At 37.7% G+C, this 20,024-nt stretch overlaps 1 protein-coding gene across 4 annotated transcripts; it reads right to left on the reverse strand.

Moving 5' to 3' along the window:
- Nucleotides 1-546: 546 nt before the first annotated feature.
- LOC138197827 (immunoglobulin-like and fibronectin type III domain-containing protein 1) lies at nt 547-18,214 on the reverse strand. Of its 4 annotated transcripts, none has more exons than XM_069148808.1 (25): nt 18,114-18,211; nt 16,505-16,666; nt 14,212-14,274; nt 13,069-13,191; nt 12,118-12,257; nt 11,238-11,337; nt 10,883-10,958; nt 10,600-10,792; nt 10,296-10,409; nt 9,689-9,857; nt 9,223-9,495; nt 8,832-9,059; nt 8,581-8,625; nt 7,158-7,205; nt 5,843-5,958; nt 5,410-5,551; nt 5,029-5,322; nt 4,539-4,841; nt 4,048-4,227; nt 3,832-3,960; nt 3,647-3,726; nt 3,253-3,445; nt 2,389-2,685; nt 1,006-1,332; nt 547-912 (listed from the first exon to the last, which is right to left on the reverse strand). In XM_069148808.1, the coding sequence occupies exons 3-25, from the start codon at nt 14,255-14,257 to the stop codon at nt 908-910; spliced, it is 3,621 nt and encodes a 1,206-aa protein (XP_069004909.1). In that variant the 5' UTR covers nt 14,258-14,274; nt 16,505-16,666; nt 18,114-18,211; the 3' UTR covers nt 547-907. The 4 variants fall into 4 exon arrangements, with proteins under 4 accessions (XP_069004909.1, XP_069004900.1, XP_069004892.1 ...); XM_069148799.1 differs by having other exon boundaries at nt 14,212-14,298; XM_069148791.1 differs by lacking the exon at nt 16,505-16,666 and having other exon boundaries at nt 18,114-18,214.
- Between the last annotated feature and the right edge of the window lie 1,810 nt (nt 18,215-20,024).

Genomic DNA, 20,024 nt, shown 5'->3' on the forward strand with positions numbered 1-20,024 from the left:
TCCGTGGCATTATAAAAAGATGGTCCCTCAGGGTTGTGGTGGTGTGTTGGACACGGTGTACTGAGCAGGTTTTTGGGTTCACATTATCAGAGGTTAAGTAAGCATGACATTCAGAAAGTTTGAATAGTTCCCCTCACCTCGTAAAAGTATGTAACATATTTGCAAGAAACACCTGATGACAACAGGCAAATAAACACAAATCTCCCCTGACCTAACAGTGGAAATGAGGTAAGTGGTCTTACATAATGCAACATCTGGGCTAAACATTGCTGCATTATTTCACTCTTATCAGCGACTCTAAAACCATCAGATAATATTTGCATGCTCTTCTTGGCTGAGTTATATTGTGAACAAGTTACATCTAACAGTTATATTGTTCATTTTAGATGTTGCATTATTTTCGGCATGGACTTCATTGGCATTGGCCTTGTGAGCACAATTAAGCGCCAAGTAATTTTAATACAGAGTTGTGCTTGGTGTCGTGGGCTCAGACATTGGAGCTCTGTGCGGCTGGAAACATCTGTTGCTTTAATAATGGTCACAGAGTTTATTTTAGTGAAGAATATATCAATTTATTAATAATGACAGAATGCAGGGAAAGCCAGAAAACAACAACACTACACGCATGTCAGTTGGTTGATTTATTGCGGTTACAGAAGCTTAAGAATTTATATACTTGTCATCATACTTTTTTTCTTTATTCATGCTTCATAGTTGATATTTCCAGTGTCCGTTTAAGAATTGTAAATACATTAAATAAATTAGGTTTTATAAGCTGTTTTCAATTAAAACATGGGATTATGTCATGTAGTCTATTAGTCTATGTAGTAAACCAAAAACATTCCACTTCCTTATTTTCCAGAGCATGCTGGTAACAGGAAATTCTCAGTGAAGGCTTCTTATCATTTTAATCTGTGGAAAAAAGCAAAAAACAAAATAATCATTATAAGAGTGAAGCATTTCCACGAACCACATCTGAAAAACTTCCACCTCCTTAAAGCTTACCTTTAACAATAAGGTTATTGGCACACTCTGCCTTGCCAAAAGAGTTGACTGCTACAACCTTATATTCACCGCTGTCCTGTGGTCGGACTCTGAGAATATACATGGAGCACACGCCAAACGCGTTGGTGATGTAGTAGTTATTGTCTGAGTTGATGCAGATGTCGTTCAGGTACCAGGATACAGTGGGCGTAGGGCATCCTCGGACAGCACATGTCATGAAGAGTTGGTAACCTTTCGGTGGTGTATGTACTTTCAGAGGAACCAGGATGGATGGAGGTCTCTCAAAGCGGACGTCTGTTGAAATGACTCCATTTGAACTTAGTGGAACTTAAAGTGAAAAATAAGAGGAAGAATGTTCAAAATTAGTATCTAAGATCACATGATAATAATGTCGACAGCGATTAAACAATTTGGAACACAACACAAAAGCTACCTATACTGCTGTAGACATTTACGGAATGAGTACAGAGCGCAGCACCGTGATGTGATGGAGCAGGGGAAGCTTTATGAGTTATGAGTCTAAATTCATCATTAAGTATTCCAAGTTACGTTGAGAGCGTGCATCAAATATTGCATCAAACTGTGGAAATTGCCAGCAGGGACCCTTCAAAATGCTTTGAAAAGCCACTGGCAATTTAACAATGAAGGTAAGGTCTTTTGAGTTGCATTTGCATTTCAAAAGGGGCAAAACTTCACTGTCTCAGACCGAAGAAAGCACATCAAGAATTCATTTAGGTGTTAATTCCAACTTCAGCTGTAATGGGAAAACGTTCGGCACAAATGACTTGAGCTGTGACTTGAAGACACTTTGGTCCTCCAGCATGACAATGCCCCCACTCACAGCGCGTTGAAAACGAGCAAGTTTCTCACCCTCAACACCACAATCGTAGCTCCACATGACCCCTACTCACTGGATTTGGCTCCCTGCACCTTCTTTCTGTTCCTCAAAAATTTGACAGTTTGATGTGCCCTCTACTCGAATTTCAGGTGACATCACAAAACAGGTCTAACTCGGGTGCTGATGTTGATCGAATGACATAACTTGGTGCTCCGCTCTATTCGAATGCAACATGAACTTTTCAGTTCCCAAATGTTTGTGTATCAATAAAAAAAGGGGTATTTATATATTTCTGACATACTATCTAACATACTCAACCTTCATTGAGTCAGATATCACAAAGGAGTAATGCTTCACTGTCAGAGCATATTCAGTACTTTCAATGGATTAGCTGTGATGAACAGTATAATGTAGTTGAATGGGCAGCTAACATGAACTCCAGTAGTGTTTTAGCCTCATGTCATTTCTTCTGTACTGCTGGAAATACAATTTATCATGCCTGAAATACTTTACTTTAATGGCCTAATTAAACATGACTATCTCACCTCTGTTGCTGTTGCAGCCCCATGTAGGTGACTGAGATGGATCTGAAAGACCCATATCATTCTTAGCGTAGATTCTGAAATGGTACTCTGTCCCAGAAAGGATGTTGTTGGCCGTGTACGTGTTAGCGATGAGGCGGTCTGCCACAGTCTTCCACACTCTGGCATTGGAGTCGTGTTGAGACACCACGTAGTACAGGCGGTCATCGAGCTCCTGGTCTGGAGAGGGAGCCCATGACACCACAACTCTGCCATTAACTGTTTGCTCTATCGCCACCGGCCCTGGAGTCTTGGGTTCATCTAGCAACAAATACAAAAATATGCAGATTATGTTAGACTTTTTTACTGAGCAATTTTTTTTTTATCAATTTCTTTGTAAAATGGCTGCTTAATCCTACGTTACTCAAGAGGCATTGTGTTACCTTTGGGCTTTTGTCAGGAATGGTATTGCATACCAGCTGTGTTAATCCTATTGTATTGTGGTATATCACACAGTAAGAATTCACTTTATTGTAAAGTGTTAAATGCCAAGAGATTTGACACTGGGTTGCCAATAGCCTGGTGTGTTATTGATATATGATGACTACGAAATGCAATTAAACATTTCAGAGATTGTGCCTATTACAACCAAATACTGTAGCTGATTTGAATCTGGCCACCATCCCCTTCAAAGTGGTCACTTTATGTGAATACGAGTTAATGGTGCAAGACCCCACAAATGACAAAGAAAACCTTGAGCACATTCTCAGTTACGCTGCTAACCTGATGCACCTTCTTCGGTCTTGGACAGTAACATTTTGCCCTTTTTTAAAATGCAAATGCCACTCTGCATTATTCATGATGTAAAACCCTGTTACGTGTCCTTACCTGTGACTCTTACTTCAATGTCGAATGTAGCTTCACCTACAGAGTTTTTGGCTTTAATGGTGTAGATGGCTGAATCTGAGCGCTTTGATGAGGGAATAACAAGCTGAGACATTCCCTCTGTGTTGATGACATTAGTCCACGGGGATGTTGGCTCATCATCCTTCAGCCATGTGATCTGAGGTGGAGGTTCAGCCTGAAGATATCAGTGTCAGATAAATAAGATAAAGTGTGAGGCGTATGAAATCTTCGTAGTAAACTCATCAGTCAAGAATATGACAGGATTGGAATGGGAGGTTGAAATATGAGATGCAGAAAAGATTAACATGGTAGATATAGGATTTAAACCAATGGAGAAAGACTCTGCGTGCAAACCTTATTTTAGGTTCAGTCATACCTCATAGCAAATTTTGACTCGGACAGAGTTTCCTGCTCTGACAACAATAAAGTCCTCTGGGTCCTTAAAACAAGGTCTCACTGGACAGAAAACACAGAAAACATGAAATTCAGACGGGAACAAACACTGCTCTGGATAACAAAGTTAAATCAATAATATTCACACTAAAGAAAGTTATGACTTACTGTTGGGATTCTTTGCACACACCATTGCAGATGGAGGGCTTGGATCTCCACATCCTGATTCATTGATTGCTGAAATCCTGAACTCATACTCGGCTCCCTCAGTGACATCTTTAACAGCATAGTTCACATCTGAAAAGTCAAAAGAACAAAAAAATACAAAAAGGCTCCGAATGGGCTTTAAGCCAAACATAAAAGAATGCTTTTGTTTTTGTTAACCTTCTATCGGTTCGTTTTGTGGATTGAGGGCAATCCACTGATTTGTGTCCTTCTTTCGTTTCTCCACTTGGTAACCAATAATCGGTACTCCTCTGTCATCCTCCGGAGGGGTCCAGGCCAACTTAATGCAGGTTTTTGTGGCACTCACCACTGTGGGGGCACCAGGTGGACCAGAGAGTACTAAAGAATGACAAGTAGTTTAATTAAGTTTAATTAAATCATCGTTAATAATTAAATAGTAATCAAGATGTGGTATAAATTATCCATGTTATCACTGCAGGATATTGCAAATGTTTTTTTCTTGAATATAGAGGAACTGCAGCATTAATAAAAGGTAGGTTATCTACGGTGACTAAGTGGTGCCGGTGATAAACGATTTGAAGCAATCACAGAACCTATCCCGAGGCATTTTCATTTATTACAACCTGATGGAGATTAACATGGGATTTGGTGAGGAATGCTAAATGAGACTTCTTTTTTGGTACGCTCACTCAGTATGCCAGCCATAATGCTATCAGCTGTCTCCAGGGCGTCGCTGATGCCCTCAGGGTTTTCTGCGTAGATGTTGTAGTTGTATTTCTTTCCATGAGTCACATTCCTGTCCCTGAAGGAGGTCTTGTCAGCGGAGACATCCCCAAGTTTTGTCCACAGACACTGTCCCGCCTGCTGCCGTTTTATAATGTAGTTGGTTACAGCGGAGCCGCCGTCATCTTTGGGAGGCCCCCATTTAATCTCAATTATAGATGAAGTGGTTTCAACCGCCTCAACCGGACCCTCGGGTGGACCTGGTCGATCTGTTGGAAAAACATGGAGTTCAATTTTAAACATAGTGACATAGTATGTGATGTTTAGTTGGGTTTAATTTTTTTTTTACAGAATTTTTCAAAATGGTTTAAATGTCGAGATAAACAAATACTAAACATTTGATCTTTTTTTCCCTCAGTATTACTTTTCTTGTTAGATTTCTCTCAGCTTTCCTACCAAGCACAATAAGCCGAGATGTGGCCTCTACAGCCCCAAATGGGTTTTTGAGTTGGATCTTTATTTCCCCCGCGTCTGTCCGCAGGCAGTCTCTCAGCAGCAGCCGGCTGTGATTGGGCTCCCTCACGATCTTAACTCCTCCTCCGTCTTTAATCTCCATGCCGTCCTTAAACCAACTGACCACCAAAGACTCCTGAGGAGGAAAAGGCATCTTGAAAGCAGCATTCTGGCCCACTCTCACTATCACAGGCTTGGAGAACTTGTGAAGATCGTCTGGGTCAAATTCAGGAACGTCTATGAAACACAAAGCACAGGTCAGTTTGCTGTAACCGCTGTGTTATATCACACAAATTCTGCAATAAGAGAGAGAGTAAATGATACCTCCAACAGTGACCTTTCCCTGCGTACTCAGTTCCCCTGCCACAAACCGATAAACTCCAGAGCTGTCATCTGTGCAGCTTCTAATTGTCAGCTTGTGAGAAGTTCCTTTTTTCGTTATGGTGATTCCTCCACCTGAGTTTAGCTAAAAATAAAATCCAAAAACAAATTAAAAGTGAAATTATAACTCGTCTATTTTGTGTTCTTTACTAAAATTAAAAAAATATATAATAAATTACCTGGCAGTGTCACTCTGGAGACACAACACTTTTTACTGATGTATACAGTTGGGTGATGCAAGTGGCAGCAATATAGGAATGCTAGGTTTTCTTACATTTCTTTTATCTTTAACTCATGAGTTTCTCTAAATGTAAGTGTTAGATAAATTCTCAAAATGTAAGCTGTACATTTAACTGTAGTTATTTATGGGCTTTACCTGCTCTCCATCTTTGAACCAGGTGCCATCACAGTCTGTATTCATCTTCACAGATAATTCAGCTGGTGTTCCATGAAGAGGATATATATCCGAGAGTCCGCAGGTAATAACAGGCTCTAGACAAAATAAAAACAAAGTTACTCTCCACTTGGCATATTTATTTGAAGCAGCTTTCTGTTCAAGGCTACATAAATGCTTACTAGGTAGACAATATATAAATGATCTCCATATATTGCTCTTAATTTCTGCTCATTTATAAACTTGTTGAGATAATGTAGTTAAATGGGTCATCAATATCAATAGCGTTATGCAAGAAATACTAGTTTTGTCATACAAGAAGAAAAATGCAAAAGTAAAAAACATATTTACCTTAAACATCACCAGCACCCAAAATGTATTGTAATAAATGAATTGCATATTTCAATGACTAATACAGTGCATGGCTCCAATATTAGAAGTGTGATATGGTTCGAGTAACAGAGCAAATTACTAACATCAAAAGCAAGCCCAATTAAAATTAGCAAGCATGAAGCTTCACAGACTTGAACATAAACCCAACGAGCTCACAAGACTTTCTAACAAGACACAAACACATTAGTACAACACATACTAAGAACTGTGTTTCCACCTACTGGTTATAAAAGAATTCAGAGTTATATCATTCATTCTCATGTATGTAAAGGTATTTGACTCAAAGCAAACTATGTTAATATACAGGATTGAGATGGTACAATGATAAATGGTCTGCACTTACATAGCGCTGTATCACCTTAGTGGTCTCAAAGTGCTTTGCAGTTTGCCTCCCATTCACACATTCGCACACACATTTACACACCAATGGCGGCAGAGCTGCCTTGCGAGGTGCTCGCCTGCCATCGGGAGCAACTTTGGGTTCAGTGTCTTTCCCAAGCACACATCAGCATGTGGACAGGAATTAGCCGAGGATCAAACCCCGCCAACCTTCGATGGGCAATGAGCCACAGCCACCCCACAATAATTTCACAATAATTTCATTAGATTCTAAGAAGAGGTTACGCAAATACCGGAGTTATTGTGTTCATTCGTAAAGTCTAATTTCTGCTACTAAAGCCAGTAAAAAGTTATTTTATTAGCGGTTTAATATCGATGTTACTATTGTGCTTTTTCAGCATGCAATACCACCTGCCGCAACCAGAAGTGGTTGATCAAGCACTTCACCAGCTTTGGTTTCCTCATGCGAGTGGGCCAACAGCAACAACAGTAAGTAATTTAAAATTGCTTTAGTGAATTTCTCCCTCAGTCCTATGTGCTCCATGGTTTTCTTCTTTCATCTTACCACCTCCCGAATCTTCGGCTGCTACTGTTGATGCTGTGTCTGTATGACCTGTTGGTGATCACAGACAGTATGAAACATTTTCAGATGTTTTTTTTCTATCCGTTATTCTGAGTTTATGGATGAATACAATGACTTCTGACACTTGCTTTCATAAAGGGTCATACCAGTGAATGTTTCATTCCTTTTTCTTAGGTTTACACCAAAGCATCTTCCAAAGCAATGGCATTGTATTGTAGTTTTTTTTTTTTTTTTATGTGTTTTTCCTGTGCAGTGAAAGCCATAGAGTTGCAGAATAAATGGGGTCAAGGTTTATACTCTCTTTAAAGTTATAGTGTGGGACTTTTACATATAAATGATGTTTGTAACAAGTTTGCCAAACAACTTCACACATTACTGAAAAAAATCTACCACTGCCAGATAAACTCTGTATTTCACTGGACTGCATATGGATCTGTTGTCTGGTAAAACGTTCCCATGCTGGCCGTGCACCAGAGACTTCCACTGTTCTCGTCAGCTAACTTCCAGTTCAGCTCTATACTACCTTGACTGAGTATAAAACAATTCAATCATGCACCACTTCTAGACTTTCCAAATGTTATCAAAACAAATGGAGCAAATTCTGATAGTAAAACAAGTGTTTTCACAGTAGTTGTGATTCCTTTTATTTTATTTATCCATCGTTTTACAGCCGGATCAGTAGCAACGGAGTAGGCTATGGTGGCACAATTACTCAGGGTTTTTGATTAATACCACTTGTAGAAGGTCAGAACAGACTTTTTTGTTGTACAAGTTGTTGTAAATATGAAACAGACCTTAGTAAGCGGTAAAAGATCTACCGTATGCTATCAATGTTACACTGTGAGTTTTGAACTGTGTTTGCCGAGATTTATAAACGTGACATAAAGACAGATGGATTGTAAAAGTCATATGGATTTTGCTAACCAGTTGCTCTTGAGGCTTGATGCCTTTCCAGGAGTTTATTTTGAGGCCTTGCTTGGATGTTGCAGCATTTCTAAGGTTGTACAAGTGTAAGACAGATATAGAGGTGACTCGGAAGAAGTGTCTGACTTTTAATCCATCAGCAAATTCAGCGCTGCCAACAACTGTGTACTAGCATGGCAACCTGTCTGTCTAGTCATCGTAAGGATATTTATTGTACCAACAAATCTAAATTTAGCTAAATCTGGCCTTAAGAGATGGTCAATCACAAAATGAGCTGACCACGCAAGACATTATAACATAAAGCCGAAACATTACTGTGACCTCAGCAGTGATTTAAACAACATTTAGATGCACAGGCTTTTGTTAAAATAAAGGCCATCTGGATCAACAACATGATTTCAAAGGCCATTATATTTCAGACAGCTGTCATATTCACCTTTGAACGCATGCAGAAGCTCTAACAATCATTTCAGGTTCTTACCTGTGCTTACTACCTCCCCAGGTGGTGCTGGACCCTTTGCCACTCCTATAAACCATTAAAACCAGTTAGAGGTTGCCATGTTAACAAATGATCCTAACAAGTATGCCTGTTATATGCAAATACATGCACATAAATAAAGAAAGATCACTGTAAAGAGTTACACTTTTGATTAATACATTCAGAGACACTATGGCCTCCTTGTTTTTGAATTTAACGCCCTGTTTCATAAACCGTTTCGCAGACATTCTTACTTGGTTTGGAGGCTTTCGGTTTAGCTGAAGTGGGTGCAGGAGGGGATTCAGGTGGAGGTGCAGCTGCTGCAGCTTCTTTAGCAGCTTTAATCTGTTCTTTCCTTTCCTCTCTCACCGCCTCTAATTTCACTTGTTGCTCTTGGGCAATTTTCTGCAAATCTGCCCCAGATCCTCCAGCCCTTGTTGTCTTTCTTTCTGACTTTTTGCCCTTTGGTGCTTCTTTATCAGCTGAAGTGGAAAAACATTGTGAGATTTATGCTGAGTGTGCACCGAAAAAGCCATATAATGACATGAAAAGTAATAATAGATCAAAAGAATAAGCTATATTTTTCTTCTTCATGTTTATTCTATTAATTATCAGTTAGTCTTTTAATGGAGTATAATATCTTACCTTCAACAATGAGCCATGCATTGCATGACTTTATCCCTGCGCAGATAGAGTAAATTCCTTTGTCTACAATCATGCAGTCTTTCACCACCAGCCGGTGTATGAGCTTGTCCTCTGAAACCTCAATGTCATATTTATCCCCTTGTTCCAGTGGCATGTTCTTGCCAAACCACATAACTTTAGAAAAGGGGTTTGACAGGACGCACTCAAACACGGCATCTTGTCTTTCCAGTGCCTTCACTTCCTCAATTTTCACCAAGAAATCCACCATGGGGACTGAAAAATAACAAGTTGTTTATTATATTCAAATGAAAGATAAAGCAAAAACACAGTTGATGTCAATTATTTAGTTTTTTTTTTTTACATTTTTTTGGGCTGTGTTGTGTTAGGCATCAAAAGTATTGTCTTTTTTTTCCTTTGATTAGAGCTTCCAATTTGTTGTGTCAGGTGCAATTGTAAAACTACTTACTTTTGAACTCAGTGGAAAACATATTGACATCCTCTACGTCCAACTGGTACAGTCCAGCATCATCTGGCATCAGGTCCCTCATACTAAAAACATACTTTCTTCCAATTCTATTAAGATTGTGCTTCATCGTTTCTCCCAACTCTTTTGTGTAAGGAACCATTTCACCATCCTGTGGGGGACATATACAACATCATTTCCTTAGGGATGGTTGAAATCGTCTCTGAAAAACATGGCTACAAGATAATAGCTGGAGAAATGCCACTCATTTGAGTAAAAAATGAAAGCATCATAGCAGGACTTAATAAAAATAGTTTCAAACTTGGAGATGTAGCTGTATACATAAAGGATGTGTAGCACATCCTATCAGAATGATAACATATTTTACAGGTATAGGTTTGCTAGCAGATCAGCTTAACATCTGGTTTATCTAACTTGAAGTGAAATATGTCTTGATGCACCTTTGCAAGTACTTGCCAAATTGCAATTAAATTAGCTGTTGTATTTCACAGTCCCCAGAGGTTGACTTTTTTTTTTTTCTTTAAATGACTCCTTTACCTGTTGTGTAGTAGGGCTACTAGTAGAGTTAAGATTTTATTCTGACACAAACCTTATACAGGAATATGGAGCTGCTTGGGTCAATGAGGTCCATGTCAATCTCAAAGGAGGCAGTGCCATCTCCATTGACCTGAATATGTCTTAGGTTAGAAATGTTTTTGACAAACTGGGACAAAAATAGAAGAAGAAATAAGCGTGAAGAAGAAACCAAATGGACTCTTATTTGAAATGAATTGACAAATAAGTGTCTTCTGCTACCACAATAAATTTAAGATAATGTAAATATGCTCAGTATGTCAAGCTTCATAAAGAAAAAGTAATGACATTATTATGTAAATATCACAAAAATCCCAGACCTGTGCTTGTTCTTCTGTTCTTTCTTTCTTCATTTCATTCAGTTTCTTGAGCATCCAACGGAAGTTAGTTATTCCAAACTCTGCACAAATACTTTCATAGTCTTTCTTATCAGCGCTAAGTAGGAGCTCCCAAAATTTAGGATCTATCTCTCCATCTTTTCTTTCAGGTTGCTCAGATTTGGGTCGGATCTTGCTAGAAATCGAAATATAGTGCAGTCAGTTAAACAGTCTTGCAAATGTGCAGAAAAAAACAGGGCCTTCAATGAGAGTAGGTCAAGCCCACCTTTTCCTTTTTAGAACGGTCTTAAAATTCACATCGGTGGCTGCTTGTGTCTGGGCTTTGTTCTTTTTGTAACCAACTTGAAAAGGAAGAGAGGATACTTACATTATTTATAAAACCATGTAATTAAAAGACCTACAAGGGGGACTGCTGAGAGATACGTACGGAAATGACTCTAATAAACTCAAGGGTATGGAGTAGTAAAGCGTCAAATTTGAATCAAGTGTTCTCGGTTTGAAGTAGATTTGGTGCATGGAGTAAATGAGCAGGCAGACTCAAAAACATGCATATTAAAAAGCTTTGTAATTATTTCCCTTACATTCATTTGTTATAGCCATGACAAGCAAAAGGCCCTTACCTTCAATAATATTTAAAACAACGGTGACCACGGCTTGTCCATATTCATTTATGGCAAAGCATTTATAGGTATCTGCTTGATCCGGCATAACATTTGGCATCTGGAAGATTCAAGACACGTTAAATATAATAGCAATCAACACCTCCTGTCACATGACAATGTGTTAACTTTAATTTATTGTAATATGGGCATTACCTAATACGATTAGTTATACAAAAGTGAATATTATTGTTGCTGTTTTGCTTTTGTTTTTTCTGCTGTTCAATAGGTTTCGTCCAATATGCATTTGTACTACTATAGTACCACTTGGAGTGGAAGAAGCTGTAATTTTACCATTCATTCATTAGTAATAATCCATGAGGTGTTAAAGTGTTAAAACTGACTGAGGTTGATGGGGAACCTGTGTAGTTGGTTATTCATAACTGGCTTATTGGTTTTTGAGATGTACTGAAGTTTAATCTAAGAGCAACTTGTTATTGTATTTGCGTGTTTAAATTGGCCACATTTGACTGAAATACTCTGAACCAGTTATGGACCCTGCAATATTTGGTAGGTGGACACCTGATGTGTAACTGCTTTCATTTTTTTAATTTTAAATTTTCAACCTTAATCAGTTAACTGGCTGTAGGGGTGGACTTGTTTCGACCATTTCACAGAACTGACTTTGTTCAGTGTGCTCTTGTCATGATCAGTGATCAGTGGGAATTAGCAAAGTAAATTGATAGCTCAAAAGACTAAATGACCCTCATGTAATCAAATACCTTCTTCTTCTGGCCTCTCTCTCTGTGTTTGTACTTCTTTCTGTGCGCTATTCTTATCACCTCTTTACATCAGCAGGTTTCCGTAGTATCACTGTTATTTGATAGTCCCTATCACTTGCCTCAAATGTGTGTTCATTGGTGTTGGGGTCATATTTGCTCTGGTATCTCGCTGTATCTGAAACATCTCCATTATTTCTGCTCCATGTTAGGGTAGGCGTTGGGTCTCCAATGACGATGGCTTTAAAAAAAGCAAATTTGCCTGTTTTGGAAAAAAAAAAAAAAAACACCGGTCACCATTTAAAAACAGTAAAGAGATGCAAATATACGCTATGATATTTAGTAAATATGAATTTGTGATGCACACAATGCTAAATTATACAATATTTTAACCAGTACCTGTATGACAAGAAAATTAGTCTTATGCAGAATGACTTTGTCGCTTGTCTTGATTTCAAATTATTATGTTTATTCTATTGTTTTTGTTCTTTTTTTATGAAAGATTTTGTAAACAAATTACTGACATATACAAACGCGTAACAAAGAAAACTAAAACAATGAATAAAATATAAAGAAAAAAAGTGCAGTTACAAGCAGTAGCTCAGAAAACAAAAATAGAATTATGTTCATTACTATATAATATACATTCCATTTAGGGTCACAATTGTATCCGGCACGTGCAGTACCATTAAATAATTAAATAATAGGTCTACCCGGTATGAAATGAATTCAAGGATGACCGAGTGTCTGTGAAGCTTCCATTGAAAGCCCTGAAAAGCTGTAACGGCCTGTTCCTTTAATATAAAGGCCAACAATTCTTTCAGCCAGTTCTCTAGGTTGGCACAGTTTGATTTCCTCTATTTCAATGGATGAATATTAGCCCCTTCACTGTGAGACACACCAAAGTCATTGTGTGTTTCATTCTGGCTGTCTCTTGGGGTTGAATGGCAGGGCTCCTTTCTGACCTTGCGCAAAACTCATAATCTAAACTATTATGCAGAATCACGTAAATTCCACCTTGGAATATATTTCTAATATAGATGTTTGATATAATTTTTTACTAAAAATCATACCCTCTTGGATGGTCAAAGCAATCGGCTTGCGGGTGAAGTCTGGATGGGTCTTTCCCTCTGGCAGCGTCTCGATAAACTGTGTAATCATCACCCCGGGGACCTTTGATTTTTTCTTGATCCCCACTGTCAGCATTGGAAAATGAAATGTCAGTGACAAGATATATGACACGCAAGGATAAAAACAAACACGACCACGATCATATCCAACCTTCAAAATTTGTCATTGTTTTGTAATCACATCATCAACCCACATGAACCACGCTAAAACACATTCTAATATTTGACATATTAGAATGGTATTGTTACTCGGTCTATCATCATTCCGAGCTATTCGCCATGTGGCTCTGGTGTAGACGGGTATCTTTTGCTCAGTACATTTACATTTCAATAACCTTTATCTTTCTATCCTTTTCAGTTAGAATCCATGCCTGAAATTCAGCCCGAGGAACAGATATGTAGTGATGCACCTACATATCCACGCACAAAATATATGTACATTCATACAGTATATTCATAAATCCATTGCATATCCGTTCTTCATGCCTTCGTGAGCAGTAGATAGAAAAAGAGGCTTATTATTGTTGTCCCCTAAGCCTACCTTCTATACCAATGCAATTCTCTGCAGCAGGACCTGATAAGGCACATATTAAAGACATATACATCATGTCATCATAGTGTGAGCATTGGATTATAGAGTTGACTTCATAATGAGTGACGAAATAAAATGTTGTCCTTGTCAGCCTCATTTCACTCTGGCCTTGAAATGTTCTGTTTTATTACTTTGTCAGAGTCTGTCAATTAGCTGAAATACTGACCAAATTAGCTGAAATATATTTCAGAAATCTTTTTCATTGATCTTGGGCATATTATATATATGTATATATATATATATATATATGCAAACCATGTCTAATCATTAAGACAAAGCAGAATTGTTTTTTAATCTATTTTCTAAAACAAAAACAAAGACAGATTACGACAGGTTTGGGTTGATAGTGTCCACTAATCTCATTACAAGACTTCAGCATTTCCGCTAAATTCAGATTCACTGGTTTTATTTGGTTACTTTTCACTTCTAATGCTTCTGGGATGTTGTGTAGACACATTCATTTTGATGGTGGGTATTCTTCTTCAGTTGCTTACCTTGGCCGGTGGCTGTCCCATCCGTCACTTTTGATCTTTTAAACATCTTGAGGCCTTTGAGTCCTGGAAAGAGTCAAATCTCATCAACTGCAACAGATGATGGAGAACATTTAAGCACAGTGATGGCAGTTCTACTGAACTAAAATGTTTTCTTCTCATCTTTTCACATTGCAGTTAATTATAGCAACTTTGAAATGCTATTTTGAAAGAAATCTACTTTTTCTTAATGATACAATTGTACCTGTTTAAGGATTCAGTTCAGATCTTTGAGTTCTAAAAAGTCCTGCCTCAGGACTTTTGGTAAGAAAGTTCCTTTGGAGTTGAACTTCTTCAAACAGGTTTTGGGTTTTTTGATGTGATTCGATTTAAGATGATTCTTTATTAGATAATTCTGTGCAGCAAAGGGCAGTGTTAGGGAGACACTGTACATTCCAGTTTGACAATTTAATTTTAGTTCAATTTCAGTTAATGGTTCCTGGGGGACTGATTATTTGCATATTTATTCATAAATAGAGAAATTAAAAAAATGAAACAAAAGTAACACCCATTTTGGTTTCTATCTACATATCACGAAGCTCAGGGTTGTCACTTTAAACAAGAATAAAATCCTCTTCAAAATGGAACTGCAGTGTAGGATTTTATTGTAACCTCATGATGTAATTCGTTACCAGGCTTTAACTATTAATATTCAACAGTTTTTGTCGTCACTTTAAGCTGCAACATATTCAAAAGATTATGTGCTTATCAAATTAACATTTTTTATGATCTGTCAGTTCCATTCGCAGCAGGGATCTCTCCTAGTACATAGCAATCTTTCATTACCCCACATGATTACTAAACTTAGAATATCAAATGTCACATCACTAAAATAGACTGTACATTAATTGTAATGGATTCAGTGTTGCTGGGGCTTAAAGGGATTTGCAGAAATGTTACTATTTAGTTAGACGATACACTGATTGAAGTACACGGTTATTTACACCACACTGAGATGCCATCACACCACTATTTTCATTAGTATGGATTCAAATAAAGAAGACTTTACCTAAAATCATTGAAAACTGATAAACAAATGCTGTGAATTGCTGTGAATGTAAATTCTGTTTTGTACAGTATATTAATTAAACTTGGTATTTTCAAGCCCGTATGCAACGTTAAAAAATTGGCACTGATGGTTAAAAGTATCCTGTAAACTTTTTGACCACTAATACCGCTACAAAATAATGTTTTTGTTTGTTTGTCCCCATCTTTAAACAAACTTTTTTGTACTAAAATCTCCACAGGGCACCTTCAAGTGAAATTTGATCTTTGTCTTCAGAGTAGGGTTAGCTGACGGTTTGTCCAATGGTAGATAGTTAGCTATTGTTAACGCAAGCTCTCGCTATCACAGAGGCCTACAAGCCTACAGAGCAACAGGCTAATTCCTAAAATTAGGATCTCATTTGACAGTATTTAGGCAATTAGGTTGGGATTGTTAAAACAGTCACAACAGCAAAAACAGCCCCAAAACTAGATAATCCCAAAGAAAATATAGGAGCAAAAAAAAGTCTGGCTTTGGCTTGAAATGTCTTTATTTTTATTGTGTGACTCAGGAATTTACATCTTTATCATAGTGTTGGTTCAAATATCACTTTTAGAATAAAAATGACTGTGACAACATATCTGAGATTGCCTGGAGCTGGAAGAATTTCCAGTTATTCCCTGTACCATTTGTTATAACTCTTTGGTTTATAGCTTTGTAAGAGAGATGCTTAAATTCCCAAATATTGGTTGTAATCTGCACCCTCTCCTCAGCCTTTGTAGTCCCACTGCAGGACCCAAACATGCTGTACATTTGTAACACTTTGATTAGAAATTGAATAAAACAACCCATAAGATCAACATTCATGGAGAAATTGAAATCCACTCATTCCCATTGCTGGGTGTGGTGTTCAGGCAGGGTATCTGAGAGTAAATGTGAGACACTGATTGGGAAAATTTGTTTCCTAAAAATTAAATATTACCAAATCTGTGTGAGCTCTAACACCGTTCTGGACCATATACCTTGTCACAGGACCAGTGAGAAATAAAACTAAGAGCTGATTGACAGTATGGGCTGTACTGGTTTTTATGCCCAACTGGAACAAATTGTTTGATTTGTCCTTACATACACATCACAGAGGTAATGCTCTCAATCTCTCGTCTAACAGCGGGGCAGCTCGACAGCTGATGTAGCAGCTCCCATCAGTCAACTTTGGTTGTAAAGCTCCTCATACCTCAAAGTGAACAGGCCAACAAACAGGCAAAAACTTACTGAATGACTGACTGACCAGCCAACTTCGCTGTCTTCACAGCTCTTTTCTGTTACACATTGAAGTTCAGTTTTGACTTCTGAAAGCCTCTTGTATAGTTTTTGCGTCAATGTCACACCACATGGTATTGGCGCGTGATATTATAGGGTTTCAATGGTTCACGGCTGTTGGAAGATGAGAAAACCGGATTGTCATATGATATGCCACGTGCCACATAAACCTGTGAACATCCCATCTTGAACATCTTAATAGTCTTGTAAATCACTGTTGACATGATGTCCTACTCCAGTTAAACTCTCTCAATATTACAGCTTTAATCACTGTGGATCACCATATTTTGCTCTTCTGAGGTACAAATGAGATATATAATTTATCTTTATCGTATCTAAGCTCTACAATTTTGCCTATTAGTCATTGTAATCAAATCAGTATCTAGATCTTTTCATGTTTTAAAGCATACTGTATATGAAAATGTGTAGTGTTAAATATGCTGTAGCTAAATTTAGGATAAAGGATAAACTTAGGATGAGCTTTTTTCATGCTTAGAAAGCTTTTCAAAATGTACTCTTTTCAGATTTGTAAAAAAAAACAAAATGTGTTTTGTGTCATTGGACTTTAGCTTTGTCGTCAGCCAACAGAGTTGCTTTTTTTATGGGTTTCATGTGACCTGTGCTGCAGTTTGCTGTTAACTGACCAGCTGCTTCTGAGATGAGCGCTGAAATGCTGCATGGGACAGTCTACTCGGAGCATCATAAAAATGATTAAAAGCGAGGCACTGCTAAGGGCATGTTCAGAAAGCATGTGGCTATCTACGGAGCAAACGACGATGAAAGGAAGCGCAGTAGCTGAGAGTGTCAGGTTTGCTTAATTTGGGTTATTACGGAGTTACAGTGTCAGTTACAGTCAGATTTCATGGCTTTCAATACCTCTTTCCAGAGCCTTAAAATTAGAGAAATAAGTGAATGGATTAAGCAGGAAAGGGCAGTGTAGTAGTGTAAAAAAAAAAAAAAAAAAAAAAAAAAAAAAAAAAAAAAAAAGTTTAAACGTTAAGATTAAAAAAAAAGGATGCTCCTAAAATGTTGAATTATTTTAATAGAAGTTTTGAATAAAAATAACTGTCATGAAGTTTGTATAAGATTGCATCTCATAAAGGATCGTTGCATAAGTGTGTCTGACAAAACATTGAGTGAACATGGACAACATGTCGTGACCACTGAAATTTAATGTTAATTTAAACCTTTGTAAGATGTGAGTATTAAGATTTTAAGGGGTCATCAGCATATATTTGCATTTTTATTTACTTTAGATAATGAATCGGATAACTTCCTGAACTTTGTCTTATTTTTCCACTAACTATATACTAACACTAGATTTCTGAAAAATGTGAGTGATGGAAAACCAAACGACTGCACTGTCCATTTTTAAAACAAGGCACCTTCGTTAATAGGCAAACACCTTCCCACTTTACCACATTAACTTTGTGTTATCCTTGGAATACATGTTAAGAGTAAATCAAGCCCAGAGTTGGGTGTTAAACACTGCAGAAATCGCTCAATACTTAACACCTCCATCTAAGACTGGTGCTGTATGTAAGATGAATGATGAACTCACCTCAGTCCTCCTGTGACCCTCTGCAGTGGTGCTGCTTCCCAGTCTGATATTTGAGTGTAGCCTCCCTGCTGTACAAGCTATTAAATCCTTACAGGAATGTCAATGACTCTGACAAGCTCACACGTTGTCAGACACGGTGCCTGCCAAGAAAGGGGATTGCTTCTTTGTTTTTGGCATAAATCTCAACCTCTAAAAAGGGGGAGGAGGGAGAGCCAAGGCTGACTACAAGCCTCTCACAGGGATGACCATAACTGTGGCTACTTGTTGACAATCGTATGACCTATGTTGTCTGAATGGGATTTGTTTTATGTCTGCAAATTGGAATCAAGCCAAGACTTCTCATAATATCAATGCATAACAGATCATTATAATTTCTGTTTTTGCACAATATACAAATAAATCACAAAATGTAAATGTGGGTTTTCTCTCAAACACTCCAGCACTAGCAGTGAGTGACAGTTCTCTGAAGTCAATCACGTAAAGCTGTGCATTTCCTTGGTAACGCTTGAACATGTGAGCTTTGTCAAAGTTAGACCAAAGACAGGCAGTCATATTATTTAAAGTCATAATCTCAAATAAATGTCTATTAAGTCATTGTCGCCAAATGAAGTGACACAATGGTTCATTGAATGTGTTCCCCACATGTAAAAGCTGCTTGGATTTACATTATTAAGAACTGTTAAAGCTGAGTGTCTGTGGTGACATTTCACTGGAAAACTCAGAAGCAGTGCACAGTTAGTGACATGTTTTTCATCTCTCAGCAGTTGTTCTACCAGAGAAGATAGGTGGAGCTAATGCAACAAGCTTGCTTTTCAACTCGCTCTTCAACTGCCAACGGACTAACGTCACAGCTGCAATTACTGCTTATCACCTCAGGCGCCACCAAAGAGAACACAATGGAGATCTCTGAGATAGTAACTTAAAAAAAAACATCTGATCCGCGTTCATAATTGTCTAGTTCTAAAAAATAAGACCTCACTCTTCTCGGGGAACCTATACTTCAGGAAAAAAACATGTTGACCAATATAGATGAACATTGTTGTGTAGGACGGCACACTGGAAACCTTCTTACTTGTCCATGCAAGTGCTGCTATTTTGTAATTGTCTGCTGAAATAGTGTATCTTTACAGTGTTGAGAGATACTAGTCTTGGTAGTGGTACTTTTCATTAGGTGGTCTTGTATGAATAACCCTAGTTACTGCACAATGTACATTTTTGTTGTTGTTTATATAGAGAGAATAAAAGTGGGGCACAAGACTGACAAAAAAAATATCTAAATTACTCAAAACAAATTACATGTCACCATCACCCAGCCCTACTTTTTCTTACTTAATTTTGGAAAGGCACATGTTAGCATTAGAATTGTGAAGGAATAATTTTGTATGCAAGTTTTATATGGGCAGTTTTGTGTTTGGCTTTTCATTCAGCTGTCTGATTTGCAGTTGTGTCAGTCAGTACTGTCGTATTTTAATTGTGAAGCTGAACGTAAGAGCCGGTTTGTAGTCAGACACGTGTGTTGACAGCCAAGTATGCTCACACTGACACTTTTATAAAATTACGAGAACAACAAAACATTATACTAATGTTTAAATGCACTGATGACTCCTATTGACATGGACTAAAAATACAGTGTCTTTATTGGGTGTCTCTAAGCGGTCTTAAATAGCAACATACGTATATAAGTTATAGCCCATGATCCTTCAAAATGTGTAATGTTTAACATTTTGATGTGGCCACAGACTACTTTGTAAATACAGAAATGCAAATATGTCCATCCAAATATATATATATTTTTGACAGTGGACAAGCTGATTAAATATACATTTAATCAACATTGACAATGTTTTGATTTAATCAGTAACTGTTGATATTTACCTGACTATCATTCTGTGACACTATCTCACCATATAT

This window comes from Embiotoca jacksoni, unplaced genomic scaffold (genome assembly GCF_022577435.1).
Source record: "Embiotoca jacksoni isolate LCO1_2020_lvr unplaced genomic scaffold, fEmbJac1.0.p SCAF_1, whole genome shotgun sequence".
NCBI classification, from domain to species: Eukaryota; Metazoa; Chordata; class Actinopteri; family Embiotocidae; genus Embiotoca; species Embiotoca jacksoni.